At 36.5% G+C, this 21,057-nt stretch overlaps 1 protein-coding gene across 8 annotated transcripts in view; it reads right to left on the bottom strand.

Annotated features, from left to right (window-relative positions):
* LOC150092876 (single-stranded DNA-binding protein 3-like) overlaps nt 1-21,057 on the bottom strand; it is an 846,537-nt gene that overhangs the window by 540,878 nt on the left and 284,602 nt on the right. For all 8 annotated transcript variants that reach the window (XR_016550498.1, XM_090414347.1, XM_090414349.1 and 5 more), the window contains one exon: nt 696-767. Coding sequence is in view for 7 of the 8 variants with exons in the window: in XM_090414347.1 (XP_090270473.1) it covers nt 696-767 (72 nt within the window). In the remaining variant the exon portion in view is untranslated. The remainder of the gene's footprint in view (nt 1-695; nt 768-21,057) is intronic.

Below are 21,057 nucleotides of genomic sequence, written 5' to 3'. Positions count from 1 at the left end.
GTAAAACTGAAATCACAATCCACATGTTCGAATAGAACCACATTCACCAAACTGAAAAAGCTACCATAGTTGACTTCAAAATAACGATTTTTTTAAAAGTCCTCTGTTTTTTTTAAAAAAATTCCATATATTTTTATTTTTAATCTACTTTAAAGTTTTAAATTCCTCTTGCAAATTATTATTCTTGGGAGTTTGATTCCTTCAGTAATTTATAATTTTTAACAGTTCAGATTATGAGTTTATTACCTACCAATGCTATTCTCATCAAAATTCTGTTCCAAAATTTTGAAAATCAAGAAGTTGAGAACACAAAGATTTTTCCTAAAAATATGTCTAAAAAGATCTTTCATGTTATGGCTTAATAACATGAAATGTTATCAAGCAATAATATATATGGCTGAATATATTTAATCATAGGAATAACCAGTATTTCTATACCAGGGGGTGTCCCTCAAGGATATAGGCAAATTTGCTATACTGAATTGAAAATTGTAGGATTTTTCTTTCTTTTTCTTTGGAGTTTTTTTCTCCCTTTGAAAAAAAAAAAAGTTACTTCTTCTGGTGGGGGGGGATCTTTCATCTTCAGCATGTTTTTAAGAATTGGTCTTTTAGAAATCACACTGATCTAAAATGATCCAAGAACCAATGAATTAATAACTTGGCTTTCAAGAATAAATATTCTACATAGTACTTACATTAAATTCTACTTGCTGTGGCATACGTACACCAGGTCTGGGACCGCCAGGATATCTTGGAGACATGAATGGCTAAATGAAAATTCAAATATAAAATAATTAGTCATTTACATGTGTAATCAGTATCAATACATATATATATATTTAAAGAAATAAAATTATATGATAACACATAAGGTATTAGACTCAAAAGCCTATCATGGGCTAGCAATTTGGCTTCATTTAAACTTATTTAATGCCACAATAGGATAGATCGCTAACTGGAAGCTATACCACCTCCCAGTGACAACATATGATTCATCAATATTAAAACTATTTTGTTTCCTCAACAAAACAAATCCAAATGTTTCCAAATATATATATATATAAACTGGTGAGATCTTTCTGAGCAATAAATATAAAATGTTATATTCAGGTAGCGACAATCAAGGAAATAATGGAGTAGCTATATTATTCAAAACTAAATATGAGGCTAATATTCTTGAATGGCAGGTGATATTAAGTACAGTGATGTGGGCAAATATCAGAAAGGGGGAACGGGACAATGAGACTTATTTGTGCCTATAGTTCCACAGAAAGTTCTACTAAGGTAGAAGTGAAGGAATTTTTTGAGCTTTTAGAGAAAGCAACTGACACAATGAAAAAGGAAAAGTTGCTCCTTGTTAGGAATCTAAATAGCAGAACAGGAAATGACTGTCAGACATACAAATATATTTTGGGAAAATTTGGAGAAAAGAGCAAAGCTAATAATAATGGCAAATACCTGTTGGATTTCTGTTCAGAACATGGACTGGTTATTACTATTATTATTACATAACACCTCCAGGGAGTACAAAGACTCATCGAGAGAGGGCATTTACTCTATAGCTCTCTGTCTCCACCAACTACAATGAACTGTAACTACACCAACGGCATTTACCATCACCACCTCTAGTATTTCCACAGACAATCACAAACATCCATGCCCACGGCAGGATTCGAACCACCCAGCCTTTTGGCTGGAGAGCAGATACGCTCTATGATTTGTGCACATAAAAATGTGCACAAATTCACATGGAGGAAAGGAATAAGAAAAGTCTCAATGACTATGTTATTGCTGATAGTGATGTTTTCTCCCTGGTGAAGGACACCAGAATGTACAGAGGATTTGAAATTGCAAGTAATCACCATTTAATAAGTTTTAATAATGGCAAACCGTGAACAGACATAAATACAAATTTAATAAAGGAAAAGCTCACGTAAAAAGATTGTTTAATAGTATAATTTTCTACTGACAATTCCAAAAAGTGCCACCTAAGTAGCTAGTGTAAGATAACTAAAAAGGTCAATAAATTTCTTAACAAAAAAAAAAAAAAATATATATATATATATACACACACACACACAATAAAAAGCTAGGAAACATTAGCTGAATTATAAAGTACTATCTCCCATAAAGGGGATAGACATAAACCATCAGATCTGTTTAAGTTAGGCAAGTAAAGTTAAGTTTCACATGTTTCTTTATAAAGCTGTTCCATGAGGAACCGACTTTTGTGAAGGACTCTTGTCTTTTTCCAATGAACTCTGTCTAGTGATGATGGCATGTTCTGCAAGTCCAGACTGTTCAGGTTCAAGGTATTGAATATAAGACTGGTGTTCTTCTAGCCGAATAGAGGCAGATCTTCCTGTTTGTCTGAAATAAGATAATCCACAAGAGCAAGGAATCTGGTAAACACCTGGATAATAAAGATGTGGAAGCTTCTCCTCACAAGTGAGAAAGGTGGAGATTTATCTGAATGGTCAAAAGGCAACAAAAATATTCAGTGGTTTTAAAACTTTTGCTATACGTTCACTAATGCCTTGTACATAAGAGATAGGAATGCGCGTTATTTCTTCTGTATTTGAAGAGGAAGACATTAAAACTACTCAAAGCTCTTTCGATGAAGGAATTCTTATATCCATTAGATAGAAAGGAAGAAGTAATATATTGCAGTTCTTTCTGTAATAGATCGTCTGAAGAACAAAAGGAGTGGGCACAATGAACCAGTGTTTTAATAGTTCCTGCCTTTTGACTGGGATGGTGATGAGATTCAGCATGGATATAATGGCCTGTATGAGTCTCCTTTCTATAGACTGAGAAATCTGGTTGGCAAAGAATTAGAAGATCTAAAATGGCTAACTGCTTATTTGATTCTACTTCTAGGGTAAACTGGATCCTTGGATGAAGTGCATTTAGCTTAGTGAGAAACTGTTGAAGTTCATCAGAAGAGCCATTCCATATAGCAAAAATGTCATCGACATATCTGAACCAATGAGCAGGTCTGGGAGTAAAGAACATAGAACATTTGGTAAGAACATAGAAAATAAATATCAAAGACAGTGGCAAGATATTCTGAATGGTTGTTGAAAAAGTTCAGAAATGGAGGAAAAAGTGCTGTAAAATCAATTAGAGATTCATTTTAGAAATTATGGACTTTACAACCATGTTATAAATAACTATTTTAATTTCCCAATGTTTCGACCTTCATATTAAGGTCATCATCTGGAGTATATACAAATATACAAGGACAAACTGAGTTATATTTCACAAGGTAAGCTAAAGAAACAATCATTTGATCACTGGTTATTCTTTCACTGGCATGACCTCTAGTGAAAGAAAAAATAATAATACAGATAAAATTACTAATTAATTAATTATTTAGAAACTGCATCAAAGCTAAATTTTATTTAAGATAACATGAGAGAAACATTCTTTCTTATAGATAGTTCTCTTACAGTAACAATGATGTCCCATTTTTAACATTAAAATTGTTATATTAGATTTAGGATTCTGGATTATCTACAGTCCTGTTTATAGTTAACTCTTAGGGAGGATATTTTATTTTTATCTGATGTACCATTTATGTGCCTTCCATATGCTTGGGATTTTTAGACCATCATTATTGTTCAGATTGGGGTGGTTGATAAGAATCTCACAGGCTTCCTTAAATTTGTGTTCATACCATGTTTTGGTGTGATGTAAACAATTGGTGCTTTTCCAGTCAATTCTATGTAAAGTGTTCAGGGCATGATCAGAAAGGCCAGCTTCACCATAGCTATTATATTTAATGTTTTGTTTATGTTCCTTTTGTCTGATAGGATTCGTGCATCCTGTTTCTCCTATATGTGATATATTACAGGTGCAATACATACAGTATACTCTGGGGTGGGCCAGTAGAAGGAGTGGGTCTTTGGATGAGTCGAGTAAGCTTTTTAATTTTGCAGGAGGTTTAAAGTTGGCTTTGAGGTATTTTTGTAGTATTCTTTTTGTTTTATCTGATGTCCCTTTAATATAAGGATAATAATACAGGTAAAAATGATTATAAGTTTTATTGTAGCCTGGTTTATCTTTGTTTTTTATTCAAGTCTTGTAGAGAATTTTGTTAATAGTGTTTTGGCTGTAACCATTTTTTAGGAAAGCATTGCTGGTAACTTTAAATTCGTCTTTCAGTGCTTGTTCATTGGAGTAGATCTTCAAAGCCCTGTTTTTTAGAGTATTAATGACACCTAGTTTTTGTGTTGGGTGGGGGTAGGAGAGTGTATGTGTATACACTGGCCAGTATGTGTCGGTTTCCAGTAAACAGTGAAGGAAAGCCTGCTAGAAGGAAGACATGTGACAAGTGTCTAGAAACAGAAGTGTGTTCTGTTTTTCAAACTCATTTGTGAACTGTATGCATTTGTGTTGTTTGTTTAGGTGGCTAAGGAAAATGTCTAGCAGCCATGGGACCCGATCGCAAAAACATCGGCAACGTATCTAAGTCAGACTTTGGGTTTTAAAGGAGAGGAATCTTGATCATGATGTACAAAATGTTCCATATAAAAGTTAGCAATAGGGTAGGGGTTGAGGCATAGGAGTGACCATTCTATCCTCGTATTTCGGTTACGAAATCCAAGCATGCTTGGAAGGTTGTGGGCCTTAAAGGCCTGTTAAAGCCATTGGGATAGGAATAGGGTAGGGGATAATGGCGAGCCCATGGCTGTGCCTTCTTTTTGCAGGTAGAAAGCATTTGGCCATACAAAATAACCAGAATATAATATATGCGCAAAGAGCGCAGTGATATCTGGAGGGAATCTGTTCTGTAAAAGAAGGATCGTGTCATCGATTGGGACATTTGTAAAGAGCGCAGAGCCGTCAAAACTGACTAATAAATCATCATTTTCTAATGTAATGTCTTTGATTATGAAGTGTTATGTGTTTCTGATATAGGAAGGGGAATGACCTACCAATTCCTTGAGTGCTGCCGCTAATTTCTTGGCTAGGTGATAATTTGGACTGTCTATACCTTCGACAATCGGCCGGAGTGGTGCGTTTTGTTGGTGTATTTTTGGTTGGTAGACCGTAAATTCTCGGGGAATGAGCATATTCTGGAAGTAATTTTTGACTGTATCTTCAGGCCATGTAGTAATTGATTTAAGTAGTTTCTCTGTTTTCTGTTTTTATTTTTATATTTGATAATTTAACTACGTAGGATCCAACAAATTGGTGCAGTCGACTGGATTTGAATTCACTGTCATAGGTTGTGAAATTAAGTATTAGATTTTGTAATAGTAAAAAGAATTTAAAGATAAATTAAGTGAATCAAGTGAATTGGTTGTAAACTAGAATCAGGCAAACATAGAAGTTATTTTAGAATCCTAATTTTTTTTTTTTTAAGTTGTTAATAGATTAGTATGGCTGTTGCATCTAGCTCAAAAATGGAAGATGATGAATTCTTCAGAATGGTGAACTCCCAACAACTCTTTCCTCAATTTTCAGGAGAGGAATCAGATGATATAATGTCATATTTTACCTATATTGAGAAGCTCAGAGAAAAAGCAAATTGCACTGACTTTCAGTTATTAATATTACTCAGAAATAAACTAACAGGTAAAGCAAAGACATTCTTATATTCATCTCCAATACTTAGAGAAACATTTGAATATTCAAAATTTAAGGAAACTTTATTATCTCAAATCTGTAAACTGAGAAGTGTAGGACCTAATCTATGGAAGTTACAAAGGATCACACAGAAAGATAAAGAGAGTGTTACTGATTTCTACAATCGCCTGATAACTCTTTCTAACAGTCTGAATGTATCCAATGCAGATAAGCCACATTTGGAATGGGCAGTTTATCAGCAATTTCGTCAAGGTGTTAAGCCAGAACTGAGAGAAACAGCTTATAAAAAGAAGATCACCACACTAGAAGAATGCCTGAAAGCTGTCAAAGAAAAAGAGCAGATGATTGGTGACATTTGTCCCTCATCCAATGCAACTTTTATCAATGTTGTGGATAAAATTAATTATCCCTTGGACCAGCCTAAAGTTGGAGGGAAGAATAATAAGGAAGAGGAGAAAAGAAAAGATACTGGAGCAAGTCCTATTAGTGTTAGTCACATGACTGTGAATGAAGATCGAACCAACAAGAAGTTGATGGCAGATGTACAGAGCTTAATTCGCCAGGAAGTTGAGAAATTGAATCAACCTATTATGGATAGTCTTAATAAAGTGATGAAGCAATTGGCAACATTCACTCTACAATCTAAAGAAAACCAAAACCCCACAACAGATAAGGTTGATGAAAGAATTAAATTGGAAGTAGAAAGGCAAAATCAACCTATTTTGGCAAATATAAGTGAGTTGTTACTAGGACTACAAAATATTAAACAACAGATATCATTTGTATCTTAACCTCAGATGGAGAGATCCTCCCAAATGCTATAGTTGCAATAAAGTTGGACACCTTGCTAGAAACTGTTTTCTTAACAAAAGAAATTACTCTAATAAAAGCTGGGATTCAAAGTATGGACACATACCCCACAGAGGATATAATAGAATGCAGAAACACCAAGGATCTAATGAACAATTGATGAGAATTAGAGGAGAAACCCTAGGTTCTAAGTGTAATATTTTATTAGATACAGGATGTAATGCTTCAACTATTAGAAAGGACTATCTCTAAAGTATAAAACACAAATTATGGAATAGTATTGCCAAACTAAGAGAACCTGTAAGAATTACTACTCTTTCAGACTCAAACTTCATAGCATATGAAAAGGTTCGTGCTAGAATCTACCTACCTGAATTTAAACTAAGTGTCGGGCAAGATTTACTTGTTATACCCTCAACCTCTAACATAAGCTCCCACATTATACTAGGGAAAAATTTCTTGGAAAAGTATCAGTTCTCCTGCGATTTTTTTAGAAAAGAAATATCCCTAATGAACAAGAAAAGAAGTATCAGAAGAGCTGGCAATTATATGTATGATAGAACGCGGATACAAAGGGAAAGGTTTTGTGAACCTAATAAAAAAATTGCTCCAGATAAGGTAGAGCTGTCTATGAGTGAACCAACTGTGAAGCATAGTGATACTAATTCTGATGTGCACAACCTGAAACACAACTTATCACTGATGAACCGTCACAACGAGTAGTACCCAAACCTGAATCAGAAGTTGCCACTAAAAATAAATTAATAGTTGAAGTTAATTTTGCCAAAGTAATCAAACTACATCATGGAACAAATCACCAAGTTGTGAAACAACTAAGACTCAATTCTAGTGATAGAGAACATGATTTCTGTTCTGAAAGAACACTATCTCACTATAGGAATAGGAAACAAGTCTTTCCTTGTACTAATATTAGCAAGAACTCAAGTGGAGAGATGCAGAGAAGTATATACATAGACTGTAATAAGAAATCCAATTATATTCAAACTAAGTGCTACTTAAGATCTTGGAAGGGAGATAAGAAGTCAGTTTTCTCCACTCGTGAGTCTAGTGTGAAAAATCTTTCTTTAAAGAAAAATTTTTATTATTTGCTTCAGAATCCAACATGATCTTCCATCACAAAGGCTAGACTTGTAAATATTATTTAATGTAAATAACTTATTTTATAATTTAATATTCATGTAACTACCTTAATTTTGTCTAATATTTAATTATTTAATCAAAGATATCTGTATTAATAGTAGAAAAACTGTGTGTTAAAATATTATCAAGCTATTTAGCTTATTTCTATGTTAATATAGAATTTATATTTGATAATTTAACTATGCATTAATTGAAATGTAAATATTCTTTATTCATTCCTATTTGTAGAAGTTTAGCGTTATGCAATACCTCAATTTTATTATGTTTTGTTTTGTTATCATGGAGGCGTATGTAAGTGAGCGAGCACGTTTTGGAACACCACGTGAGGAGAACGTTTATTGAAAAGAGTTTTAGAAAGAAATCACGAGAATAATTTAGGCGGGAAGAACAGATATATAAGCGATGAACGCTGAAATTATTAGGGAATTAAGGGGAGATTAGATAGATTACAAGAGAGAGAAAGGAGAGGATTGGCATTAGGTTGGAATCGGAGCATTCGGCATTCGAGAATCAGAGTGTGATAACAGCGAGTCGGCAAGTCACTCAAGCAGCTAATTAGTCTACTAGTCGAGAAGCAGTTAGCTAATAAGTTGTAGAATAACAATTATAGCTACGGAAGACAGCTGAGTGACTACTAAATAGACTAGCGATACTTGAGTTGAGATTTAAATTCAGGGTTGACCTTTCAAGGACACACAGAACCTTGATGCAAAGCACAGAGTTATTAGCGAATAGTAGAGGCTGTAAAATTGAAGTTTACTGTTAGCTGTGCTTAGAAATATATTGCCTAAAGAATTAAATGAATGCAGGAAGAATGAACAGCTGTGCATATAAAACCTCAAGTTGAGGAATTATTGTGTATTGCCTTAATTCATAAGTGATCAGTAGTATTTCATGCAAGAACTTTTGTTTATGTGTATTGTGACGATGATTAATTCAGTTATTGCCTAGAAGATTTATTTTAAGGAGTGCCGTTTAATATTTAAAGTATTTACAGTTATAAAAAGTGTTTGCACATAAGTAGATGAAGAAAGATTATCGGTAAGAATATTCCAACTATTAATATCCCTATACAGAGATGTGTGTTTCTTCCTAGAATTTCTTTATATGAACAGTAACTACTGCAGAGACTAGCTGAAGTGTAAATTTAAAAGTGTTTGTTTGTGAAGAAGTTTTACTGCAATTTTATTGTATTTGAAACTTAAAGAACTATGAGATATTGATGTGAATGATCATTAAGGGACTTTATTAAATAGTTAAAAGGAACTGTGAGAAGACTGTACTAGAAATAACAGATTTACCATTGTCTGAGTTTGAAGGATTGTACTTATCAGAGAAGCTAAAATGTTTGTGATATCTTAATTACTGAATTGAAGTTAAGTGCAAAATTTGCGATTTTTAAATTAAATGTTTGTTTTTGTTAATCAAAAATTGTATTTTGCCCCTGAATCTCTTTTACTGCACCATTCATAAAATATTCGAACCAAAGCGGGTGAATTAAGTAAGTCAAATATACTCGGCCTGTATATATATTAATAACATATTAAGGAGAAATAGTTGAGGTCTGATTTTTCTTCAATTCTTGAACTAATTCAGATATAGAGTGGCACAGTCAATAAATATAAATTTTCTCTATATTTGTATTAGAAATTGACTAGCAACTATTTTTTGTTTAAGAACATCGTAGTGACTAACAAGTCGGATCCAAAGTATAGATTGAGAAGAAGTAGGATCCAACAGTGATATAGTAGGAAGTCAAGTGAATCAAATTATATGCAATAAGAGAGAAATTAGTCAAAACACTAAATTAGCTGTATACATGACAGTGTTCAAACCAATTTTAACTTACAGATCTGTGAGTTGGGTCAGAAGTAAAACACTTGACCAAAGACTGGAGACTGCAGAGTCCTTAGAAAGATTAGGGGCACGAACAGATGGCATCAGCAGCAATATCATATTAAAAATAAAGATATTAGGAAAGAACTTGATACTGTTAGCATCTAGGAATGCATTAGCAAAGTCAACCTCAGGTGGTATGGTAACTTAAACAAAATGGGAGAGAAAAGATTAGCAAAACAAGTGTTCCCTGCTAAGATGGCAGTAAAAAGACATAGATTGACTGATACAGAAATGGGCCATAAAAAACAGAAATATAACATGATAATGTTAAAGTCTTGAGAGATAACAGACTGATTTGGAGGAAAATTATAGATAGGAAGTTAGTGGTGATGTAAGTTTTTCATGTAGTACTATCATATCTATACACCCCTTAAGGGCACATGTCAGGTATTTGATGATGAGGATCAGGCCCGGCACTAGGCTGGACGTCGCATGCCTGCAAAGCTAAAGTGGGCGCCACCAAACAAATGGCAATTTATTTATTGATTTTTATTTTTGTCATAATCATGTGAAAAGAATTTACAAGAATTTTTTGTAAATTTTCTAACTGTAAATTTGCAATTCTCATGGAAAGGCTTAGACGTTGGAGATCGACACATCAAAAATTTGAAAATTTAAAAAAGAACTCGATCTTGAAACCACAACTTCCTACCAAAACAGTAGTCAACCTTGCATCATTTAGTGTGAAACCTGAAGCACTCGACGCCCTTGCACGTGGCCACAACTTCGCAATTGCGCCCAGAAGAATACCTGCAGAAGATATTATGATACGAATTGAATGCGGTTATGCATACCGGGATATGACACCTTCCAAGCCACATCGCCAACAATATTAGACTGGATGTGGATTGTGTTCTGACCAAAGCTAAACCACCAAAAGCCAACAAGCCCAGTAAGGAAATTATATCTCTACTAGAATTAAAGAAAAACAAGAAGATAATAATTACCAAAGCTGATAAAGGGAATGCCACAGTATTGCTTAATCAAAAGGGTTACACAGGTAAGCTGAAAGCTCTATTTTTAGATTGGTCTACTTACCCCCCCCTATCGAGTACAATCCCACCAACTCACAAATTAGAAAACTCCACAGGCTCCTTAATGGCCTGTGGAAATCACTAACAAATTAAAACCATTTAACTCCATACCCCGCCCGTATTTATGGACTCCCAAAAATACATAAGGAAAATGTGCCATTATGTCCCATAGTGGATGCCATTGATTCCCCACATACAAACTAGCTAAACATTTGGCCAAAGCTCTCTCACACTATACTGGCAACACACCTTCACACATAAAAAACTCAGCCCACTTCAAAGCCAGCACAGAAAACCTTACACTCAAACACACTGACATAATGGTCAGTTTTGATGTCTCCTACTTATTCACAAATGTCCCACTCAAAGAATCCTTAGAGCTAATCCAAGCTAAATTTCCTCACGATATCACAGCCCTATTTCAGTTCACAATGAACTTGGCTATTTTGTTTGGCAAGGGAAATTCTACAAACAAACAGAGGGAACAGCCTTGGGTTCTCCACTCTCCCCACCCTTGGCCAACTTTTATATGGAGACTTTTGAAGAGAAAGCCTTAAACTCTGCCCCACAAAAACTAACCATTCGGCTTCGCTATGTTGATGATGTGTTCGCTATTTGGCCACATGGCTCCGATGCACTCCTCTCCTTCCTAACACACTTAAACAATCAACACCCCAGAATCAAATTCACCCTGGAAGAAGAAAAAAAAACAACTGCCTTCCTTTCTTAGACACACTAGTCACCCGCCAGCCTGATGGAACCTTGGTTTTTTCAGTCTATAGAAAACCCACCCATACAGGCAGATACATTCACCAACAATCCCACCACCCCTCCTCACAACAATATGGGGTCATTAAGACACTACACCACAGGGACTACATAACTTATCTGCTCAAATAACAATGCCCTAACCACAGAACTAAACCACATTCTTAACACTTTCTCAGCCAATGGCTACCCCCCCCCAAAAAAAAAAAAAATCCAAAAAATATTGAAACCAGTAAACCACAACCCCTCCCCTCCCCTCACAACAAGGATTACTCTAAATCCATCATCATACCCTATATCCGAGGCACCTCGGAAAAAATCACAAAAATCCTAAAAAAACATAACTTTATGTTACAGACCATATAAAAAATTGGCATCCCTTATCCGCTCTACTAAAGACCAACCTCGCCCCCCTAGACCTACCTGGTGTATACCAGGTCCCTTGCAGCTGTAAGCTGTCCTACTTTGGCCAAACAGGCAGGACAACAAATATCAGAATTTCAGAACACAAGGACTACATCCGTTTTCACCAATACAGTCACTCTGGTCTTGCTGACCATGTGCTGGATACCTGCCATAGAATAATGTGGAAGAAAGCCATGATAATACACCATGGTAAATATAAATATGAAAAGCTTTTCATGGAATTAGCTTCAGCCCTAAGAAACAATCCAAACCACAACATATTTGGCTGCATGAGACTGCCTCAAATTTGGGAAACCCACATCAGAAGACCTTCAGCCCAATCGCCCATTGCCCACTATGGGGCACCATCAGGACTTTAGAAGAAATAATAACTTCCTGCTTCTTCCTCACTTACTGTTTTTTGTGCCTGCATGCACGTCTTCTTAAGTTTCTTGAAAATGGCAACGTCACGTTGCCGAAATATTGAAGTATATTAAAATTTATTTTTATGTATATCCTAGTTGATGTAATTTCCTTAAATTATTTAGTAAAAAATGTAAATTTGCAGCAATTATATTGGCTTACCTAATTATTATTACTTGTTTACAAAAATTTAAAGTTAGTATGAAGTTTCAGTCTTTCGAAACGGCACCCACCTTGTAGTGCCGCCTGCCTGTACTTCAAAACAGCACCCACCTTGTAGTGGAGCCCACCTGCAATGCAGGTCTTGTAGGCCCGCTTCCACCGGCCCTGATGATGATGATGATGATGATATGACCCAGCTTTGATCAGTAAAAATGGAAAAGTTCTCCATGCTTAGCAGGAATGATGCCAACTAACAACTGAACAAAAAGGTACAGCAAGAAATAAAAGCAGGCATACAAAGAATCTGATTTCTGAAAAATAAGTGGGAGTAGCTGAAATTTGTGTGACAAATGGACTGGTAAGTGCTATGCAGAGCTTCTCTAAGACAACATGCCAAATAAAACTCTCTGCAGTGTTGCCTGTTTCTCCATGAAAATATGCTAGCTATTATTATTATGAGCAACTCCAGGGGGCCCTTACACTCATTGAGGAAGGTCCTGAACATCATATAATGAACTATCCAACATTTGCACAGTATCCATCATACTTTGCTTTGAACTCATTCACAGTAATGGGACCCATAACATACTCTAGCAATCTATTCCACTCAATCACTACTCTCCAAGCAAACAACATAGTCCTAACACCCTTGCTAACTACACTCTTGCTCAGTTTCCATGGATGGGCCCTAGTTCTCTAACCCACAGACCAGTTCTGAAATATTTCCTCTGAACTAATCTTGTAAAAAACCATTCAGTAATTTGTATATCTCAATCATCATCCCTTTTCTGTCTATCAACAGTTTCTGTAACCCACAAATTTTCAACCTGTTCTCTTAAGGTTTATGAGAACAGGTCCATTGACCTACTACCATCTTGGTCACTCACCTCTGGATCCTCTCCACCTCCTCATCAACAGAACCCTGGGGTCCAGATCTGTGTGCAGCAGTCTAGATGGGGTCTTATTGAGGCTTGAAAAAGAAGAACAATAACCTGCTTGTCTTTGCTCATCAAAGTATTCTTCAGTAACCAAGTGATCTAATGAGCTGCTTTAGCCACTTTTGCTATGTGCTCCCTAAACTTTACCTCCATATCCAGTAACGCTCCCAAGTCTCGACTTCAATTTGTTAGAGTACAGTTCCAATGTTGCACAGCTGATAATCTTTACACCCCAAAATGCATAACCTTACCACATTAAACTGACATCTATTCTCCTTTGCCCAATCTGCCAATCTATCCAACTGTATTAACTATTGCTCTACCCAACTTTGCATCATCAGCAAATAACTGAACATTTACTCTCAGATTCTTTCCTATATTGTTAATGAACAAATTAAACAGTAGCAATTCAAGAACAGAACCCTGCAGCATGCCGCTAGTCATAGGTGTTCTTATGGATCTACTCCTGAATAAACTACTCTCTGATGTCTCACAATCAACCACCTTCTTATCCATCTCAGCAATCCTATATCCATCCCCATGTGCTGCAGTTGACTGATTAGAATTTCATGTGGTATCCTGTTAAAGGCCTTTGAAAAGTCCAGCAGTATCACTGAAAACTTATTACCTTTATCTAAATCAGCCATCACTGCATAATAAAATGCGAGCAAGTTATTGAGGTATGACCTACCTAAAACCATGCTGCCCCTCATACAGCAGTTCATTTCCATCTATCCATTCCTGTATTTTTGTCTTGCCCAACTTCTCCAATACTCTGACAGCAACTCCTGATATGCTGATTGGTCAGTAATCTGCTACACCAGTCTTGGAGCTTCCTTTATGCAATGGAACTAATTTCCCATCTTCCTAACCACCTCCTCAGGACTAATCCAGAGCTGAGACTTAGATTAAACAATATGGTCAAGGGCACTGATGATTACCTTGCTGCTTCATGTAAAACATGAGCTGGTATACCATCCAATTCCACAGCTGTATTCACACATTAAGATTATGTAATATGTTATGCACCTCTATTTCATTTATCTCAGTTTCCCCTACAATATCACCACCTGGATGATATACTCTTACAAAGTGTTCACTTTGTAATTCTACTATTTTGTTACTGATTTAGTTACTAACCTACCATCGGCATTCATTAAAATCATTCTGCCATATACATTCTTTCTTTTACAAGAAGTATATATCGAAAGACATGTCCCTTTATCCTGCATTGCTAACTTCATTTCATAACCTGCTTTTGATAACAATAATAAAATATGAAAATGCAAAAGTAGCAGAAATTTCCAAAACATAAGAACATGCATAAAAAAATTTTTATATCCATGTCAAACCTTTGTGGCTTCAACATAGCTGCATCAAAACCTATTATTCTTCAAACAATTAATTGGCACCCTCAACAGCTGATGCCCACTTCACATATCCAAGCAAGATTTTGCATGACTGCATCACATAGAATTTCCATTGACAAATGTTTATTTGTCAGATCTCACTACATGCCAGAGATTCACAACTGCTCTTTATGTCTTCCTCTGACAAAATTTCCATACACTATGTTGACTTCATTTATTCCATTCAGTGTTTTCCTAGAATTCCAATTAACACTTGAATGACAAAGGAATTAGGGGCACAAATCACACTCAGTCTAAAATCTGCATATAACTTTTCATCATCATCACACTTTTCAATGATTTAGGTGTAGAGAGGCCTCTTCAGACCTTAGAAGTCATTGTTGAATATCTTTAGAGGATGCTTACATACTCCATTCTTACAATAAAGTAAGCTAGAGAAAAGAAAATCGTATTAAAAAATCATAAGGAAGAGAAAATACATTTGCAGTACTGTATACTGCGTTTATCGAATACCATAAGTTCACACTGTCTGTATACAAGATGAATCACCTGTCTGTCAGTATCTATATCAATATTGTCTTATATGATAAAAAATATTGTACATGTTATACATATTACTAACAGTAGACATCAAAAATGAAAGATAATATGAAAGAAAATCATATTTATTTACAGGTATAATGATTCATGCTGATAATGTAAGTCTAGACCTCCTCGACCTCCCACAATGAGTCTCTTGACTCCATGGAGGTCTGAATAATAATTATTATTTTATGCTAATTAATCAATTAAATTTAACTAATTAATAAGTTAATTTTATGCAGTTCTAATGTAATACGGCACCTTGACGTTTGGTTACATTTCTCTCTCGTACATGGAGCTGTTAGCACCATGTACGGCCTACTAGCGTTTGTGTGCATAAGCTTTAATAAATTTTAACCTTTAATAATCCGTGTTGTCAACTATAACACTTAAACTTACTCTGATCTCTTCCATTGCTGATCCCTAAATGTCAATTTTCTACAGTCTAATTACTCAAAGCATGAGATTATCCTCCATAACAACATAATTCAAAGGCAATGTCATAACTGAAAGTGGTTTTCCTTATTTCAACATATCTAATTCATTCTGTGAAGATCAAGTTTCAAGATTTGTTGAAATATTGTCTTTTATTAATGACCCAATACAAACTTTTCATCTACTAATCAGATTACAAGATCCAAAAATTCTCCTTCCAAATATACTGTATCTGATACTTCTATGTGTAAAGCCATATCATAATCTTTACAATACTTCCTTTTCTCATTGATCAGCTATTACCCAGCTAATCTTCGAAATGCACTATTCCACACAAAAAGCCTTTGTGTGAAATTGTGGTACTCCAGTTAGAGTGCCAAGATAAAAATTCAGCATATATCAAATGACTCAATTAAAAACCACAGCTTCACATGTTTCTGCATTATATCCAGAAAAATGTCTAAAAGACCAATCTAAATCACTTTGAAATGGCCATACATATTGCCAACTGCAATGGAAATCTAGCATTTGCTCTACAGCTAAAGCTTTTGAGTACAACTACTACCTTTCCACGGTCCCACTTCTTTTATGTGCTGATGGTATCATACTAATACTAAAGACAATGTTGACCTCTTTCGATAAATATTCCGAACTCTTATAGAGATGACCAAGGAAAAACCTCATTATACTATGAACAGGACACTCACTGAGTGAGTAATCTAATCATAGTATAGAGCATCAGTTCCCAAACAGTGGTAAGCATACCCCAAGGGATACGTGTTGGGCCGTTCAGGGGTACATAAAAAATAATCAGTAATGGCAAAAAAACAAGTAAACTATTGTGTATTTTGATTACCGAGAAGACAGGGTCGGATGCATAACAGTGGAAGACAAGACGAAGCTAAGTTTTCGTTACTGTATTTAGTTTTATTTCATTTTATTTAGTGTACTTAATGTTTTGTTTTGTTTGTACTTTTCTTATTTATTTATACTCCCTATTTTCTTATTTAGCGTTTATTTTTGACACTATTTTGAATAATTAACGATTACGCTAGTAGTCCCTCAACAGTAACAAATAATGGCAGATTCAGCTGCAGTCGCAAATGGCGTGTCGCCAAGTCCTCTGCCATTTAAGAACTCTATTATAAGCAATATAATAAAGGAGTTTGTGCAATGCAGTACTTGCGGCATGTATGCGTCTCAGGAATTGGATATCTGGCTTGTGAGAGAGGGGGAGGAGGTGCGTGTGAGAATAAAGTGCAGGCAGTGGGACGAAATAAATGCAGTAGATATCTCAATAACCGACCTTGTTGCTCCAGGAACAGGAAATGAATACCGGAAGACAAGTAGTGTGATAGGAGAGAATGAAGGAAAAAAAATTTTAGAAAATAATAGTAGATAGTCTAGAAGGCGTGAGTGACTGTGAAAGTTTAGGAGATGGTTTTGTTTGGGAGAGTGAATTTCGATTAAGAGAGGCTGGCCTGCAGAGGAAGATAGAGGAGCTGAAAGAGGAAGTGGAATGGCTTGGGAGAATTATGAAAGATGAGATTAGGAGAATGGAAGAGATAAATGCTAGGCAAATCAGAGTAGGAGGAAGAGAGAGAGAGCGTGTTTTGGGGATGATAGGAGAGGAGAGAATGGAATAGGATGTGGAAATGGAGAGAATGGAAACATTAGAAGAGGAGAAAATGGAAACAGTAGAAGAGAGGGAATGAGAGAGAGATGTCTGGTAATGAAAGAGGAGAAAATGGAAACAATAGGAGAGAGGGAATGGTAAGAGGTATAAATGTATGGGGACTCAATGATCCGTGGTGTTCAAGATAGGATGCGTGAGGAGTGTTTGCCAGGAGGAACAATAGAAAGTGTGGCTTTGGCAGTTAAGAGAGGTGAAAGGGTGGATGAGATGATTGTGATGGTGGGAACAAATGACTTGAGTGGTGGTGTAAATAGGGCAGCGAGAGATATGAGATTCTTGCTTGAGGTGGTACGAAAGAAGACACAGAGAGGAAAGATAGTGTGTGTTGCCTAGGTATGATAATGACGAGCTGAGCAGAACAGTAATAATACTGAATGACATAATAGCTAGAATGTGTGACAAGAGAGGACTAGAATATGTAGATCCTTGGAGTGCATTTGAGGACAGACAGAAATTGTATGCAAGAGACTGCTTAAATTTGAATGAGGACGGACGTACGCATCTGGAGAGATTGCTGTTCTGAATAAGTCAGTGTCCCAGGGAGGATGGTAGCAGGCGGAGGGCCCTCTTGTGGGAATGGGTACTTGGGAGAAGGGGGAAGACATCAGCTGACACCGAGCCCAGTGGAGTCTAGAGGGGATAATGCTGGGTATAGAAACAACAGCATTTATATGCTTTATATAAATGCCGTTGCCAGGAGTATCCACAATTAGGGAGAGGAATTGGTGGCGCAGATAGCATCAGCCTGGACAAAAATTATTGAGATCACTGAGACGTGGTTGACAGAAGAGGATATAATATCATGAATAGAAGTTGCTGGGTACAGCATTTTTCAGCAGGATAGGAAGGGAAAGCTTGGTGGTGGAGTATTGCTGATGATAAGTGACAACCTATGTACTCTAAGAGTGGAGACTTTGGAAGGCAGTGGCGCTAATGATTTGGAAAGCATATGGTGTGAGGTAGAAGTGGGTAAGACAGGATATTTAGTGGGGTGTTGCTTACAGACCCAGGAGCACAGAGGGTGACAACCAGGAAATGTTTAGACAGTTGAGTTTGGCAAGTGAAAGAAGAATGATTGTTATGGGAGATTTTAACTACAGTAGTATAAACTGGGGAGAGAAAGATGCATGTAGCAATAAGGGAATTGAATTTCTAGAATTCTTGAGGGACAAATGTCTTAGGCAATATGTAACAGAGGAAACAAGAGGTTCAAGAGTTTTGCATTTGGTTATAGCATCAGAAGAGTTGATAATAACTGAAATGACATCTCTCCCACCAGTTGGAGACAGTGGCCATATGGTTTTGACTTGGAAAATGAATAGACCTGCAAGAGTATCAAAGAGACAAGAACGTATGTGGAATTATAAGGCAGGTGATTATAATAGTCTAAGACATCAACTTGGGGAAGTTTCATGGAGAGAGGAATTGGAAGGCCGGGATATTATTAGTGTGTGGGAAATTATGAAAGAATATTTGTTAGCAGCAATGGTAAGTTGTATACCATGAGTGAACAAGAGGACACAATTTGGAGTAAAGTGGATGACAAACAATATTAAACAGGAATTGCATGTGAAAAATAAGCTATGGAAGAGATATAAGGCCACAGGTGAAGAGAAGATGCGTGAAGAGTAAAAGACACAGGCAAGAAGAGTGACTAGTATGGTAAGAAAGACGAAACTGGAATATGAGAGGACATTGGCCCTAAGATCCAAAGAAAATCCTAGGGAATTTTATAGATATGTGGCCAGTAGGAGGAGAAATGACTGTGGAAGAATGATATTGTGGAATAAAAATGGAAATAGAGTGACTGATGCAGAGGACATAGTGGAATTGTTCAATGAATACTTTATTGGAGTATTTCATCCTTGAGGAGTCGGTTTTAATGCTATAGGGATTAGGCAAGTTCGAGGTTTAGAGGTACAGGAGGAGAGTGTGTTTCAAATACCGAGTACTCTGGATGTCATCAGTAAAGCTGTGGGACTGGATGGTACTTCACGAGTTTTGAGAGAATGTGCTGGGTAACAGACAGTGCCTTCGACCTGACTTTTCAATGAAAGTCTGCCTGCTGGAAAGGTACCCATGGAATGGAAGGAAGGTAAGATAGTACCATTGCATAAGGACAGTAGCAGACTGGAAGTGTCTAATTATAGGCCAGTTTGTGTGTAATCAGTAGTTAGTAAGATCTTGGAGAAAGTAGTGAAGGACCGTATACAGCATTGGACAGATGAGGGTAATGTTATCTGTGAGAGCCAACATGGATTTGTGAAGGAGGCGCGCTTGTTTTAGCAATATGCTAGTCTTTTATGATAAAGTTACAAGAGCATTAGATGAGGGAAAGGCATATACTGCCATTTCCTTAGACTGAGCAAGGCATTTGACAGGGTGCCATATGATAAGCTGATATTTAAGTTGCAGCACATGGGTCTGAATGTCAGATTGGTCAACTGGATTCAGGATTGGCTGTCCAATAGGTATCAGAGTTGTGTATGGTGGGGCAGTTTCAAGGAAGCAGAGGGTTACAAGTGAGGTCCCACAGGGACCAATACTGGGACCTATATTGTTTAACCTTTATATCAATGACATTGTCATTGGATTGCAAGGGAATATTCAGTTGTTTGCAGATGATGCGAAGCTGGGAAGGATTATTAGTAATAGTGCAGATGCGGCAGCCCTGCAAGAGGATTTGAATAGGCTAGATAGATGGGCAAATGAATGGGGGAGTGTCAGTTTAATGCAGCAAAATGTAAGATCTTGAGGTTTGGGAAACATCGATGGGATGCTGCGTACTCTATGGGAGGAGTTATACTAGAGGAAGTAGGGGAGACAAGAGATCTGGGGTTGATGATTGATAGAAACCTGAAATTTAGGGGACATATTGCAAAGGTGGTGAAGGTAACACAGAGGATTGCTGCAATTATGAGGACACTGATCTGCAGAGATAAAAGGGTTATCATTCCATTGTATGTCTCTGATCAGACCACACTTAAACTATTGTTCTCAGATTTGGTCCACAAGATTTGATGGAGATAAATTAACTGTGGAAAGGTACAAAGACGGATGACAAAGATGGTTTCAGGACTGTATAATTTTGGTTATGAGGATCAGCTGATGGAATGTGGACTGCAGAGGTTTGTGAATAGAAGAAGGAGAGGTGATATGATTGAGACTTTTAAACCGTTGAGAGGTGGTTACAGGGTTGACACTGGGGAGTTCTTTCACACTTGGTTGAACTGCAGGAAGGAGTGATGAAAAGAGGCCATCCCTGGAAGTTATGAAAGGAAACTGTGAGCAAGAGGGTGAGGAGTGGTTTCTTTGCATGTAGGGTGGTTGAACCATGGAATGCATTGCTTGATGGAGTGGTGAGAGCGAGAACGGTCAATAAGTTTAAGGAGTGGTATGATAGACTTTGTGTTTCTTGGGGGGGGGACCTCCCCTCGATGAGTCTTGATAGTCTGCGTTTCATAAGAAGGACCTCCCATGATGAGTCTTTTGACTCCATGGAGGCTTGAATAATAATAATAATTAAGATAGCCAATTAACAAAATGGTCAGTATTTAACACAGCTATTTTAAAAACAAGGGGTACAATTTATAGAAATGGGTTTAAAAGGGGTACGCAAGTGGAAAAAAAGGTTGGGAACCACTTGTATAGAGTGATCCTCTAACTAACATATATTGGTACTTTATTATGCTGATATGGAAAAAAATTCAAGTTATAAAAACGTTGAATTTTTTTTCTACAGTCCTCTATGTTTTGCTTTTCACCACTTATTTTTGAAA

Source organism: Typopeltis vanoorti, chromosome 25, assembly GCF_054136105.1.
Source record: "Typopeltis vanoorti isolate ZY-2024b chromosome 25, IOZ_Tvanoo_1.0, whole genome shotgun sequence".
In the NCBI taxonomy this organism is placed as follows: domain Eukaryota; kingdom Metazoa; phylum Arthropoda; class Arachnida; order Uropygi; family Thelyphonidae; genus Typopeltis; species Typopeltis vanoorti.
This window is presented reverse-complemented; position numbering and strand designations above follow the sequence as displayed.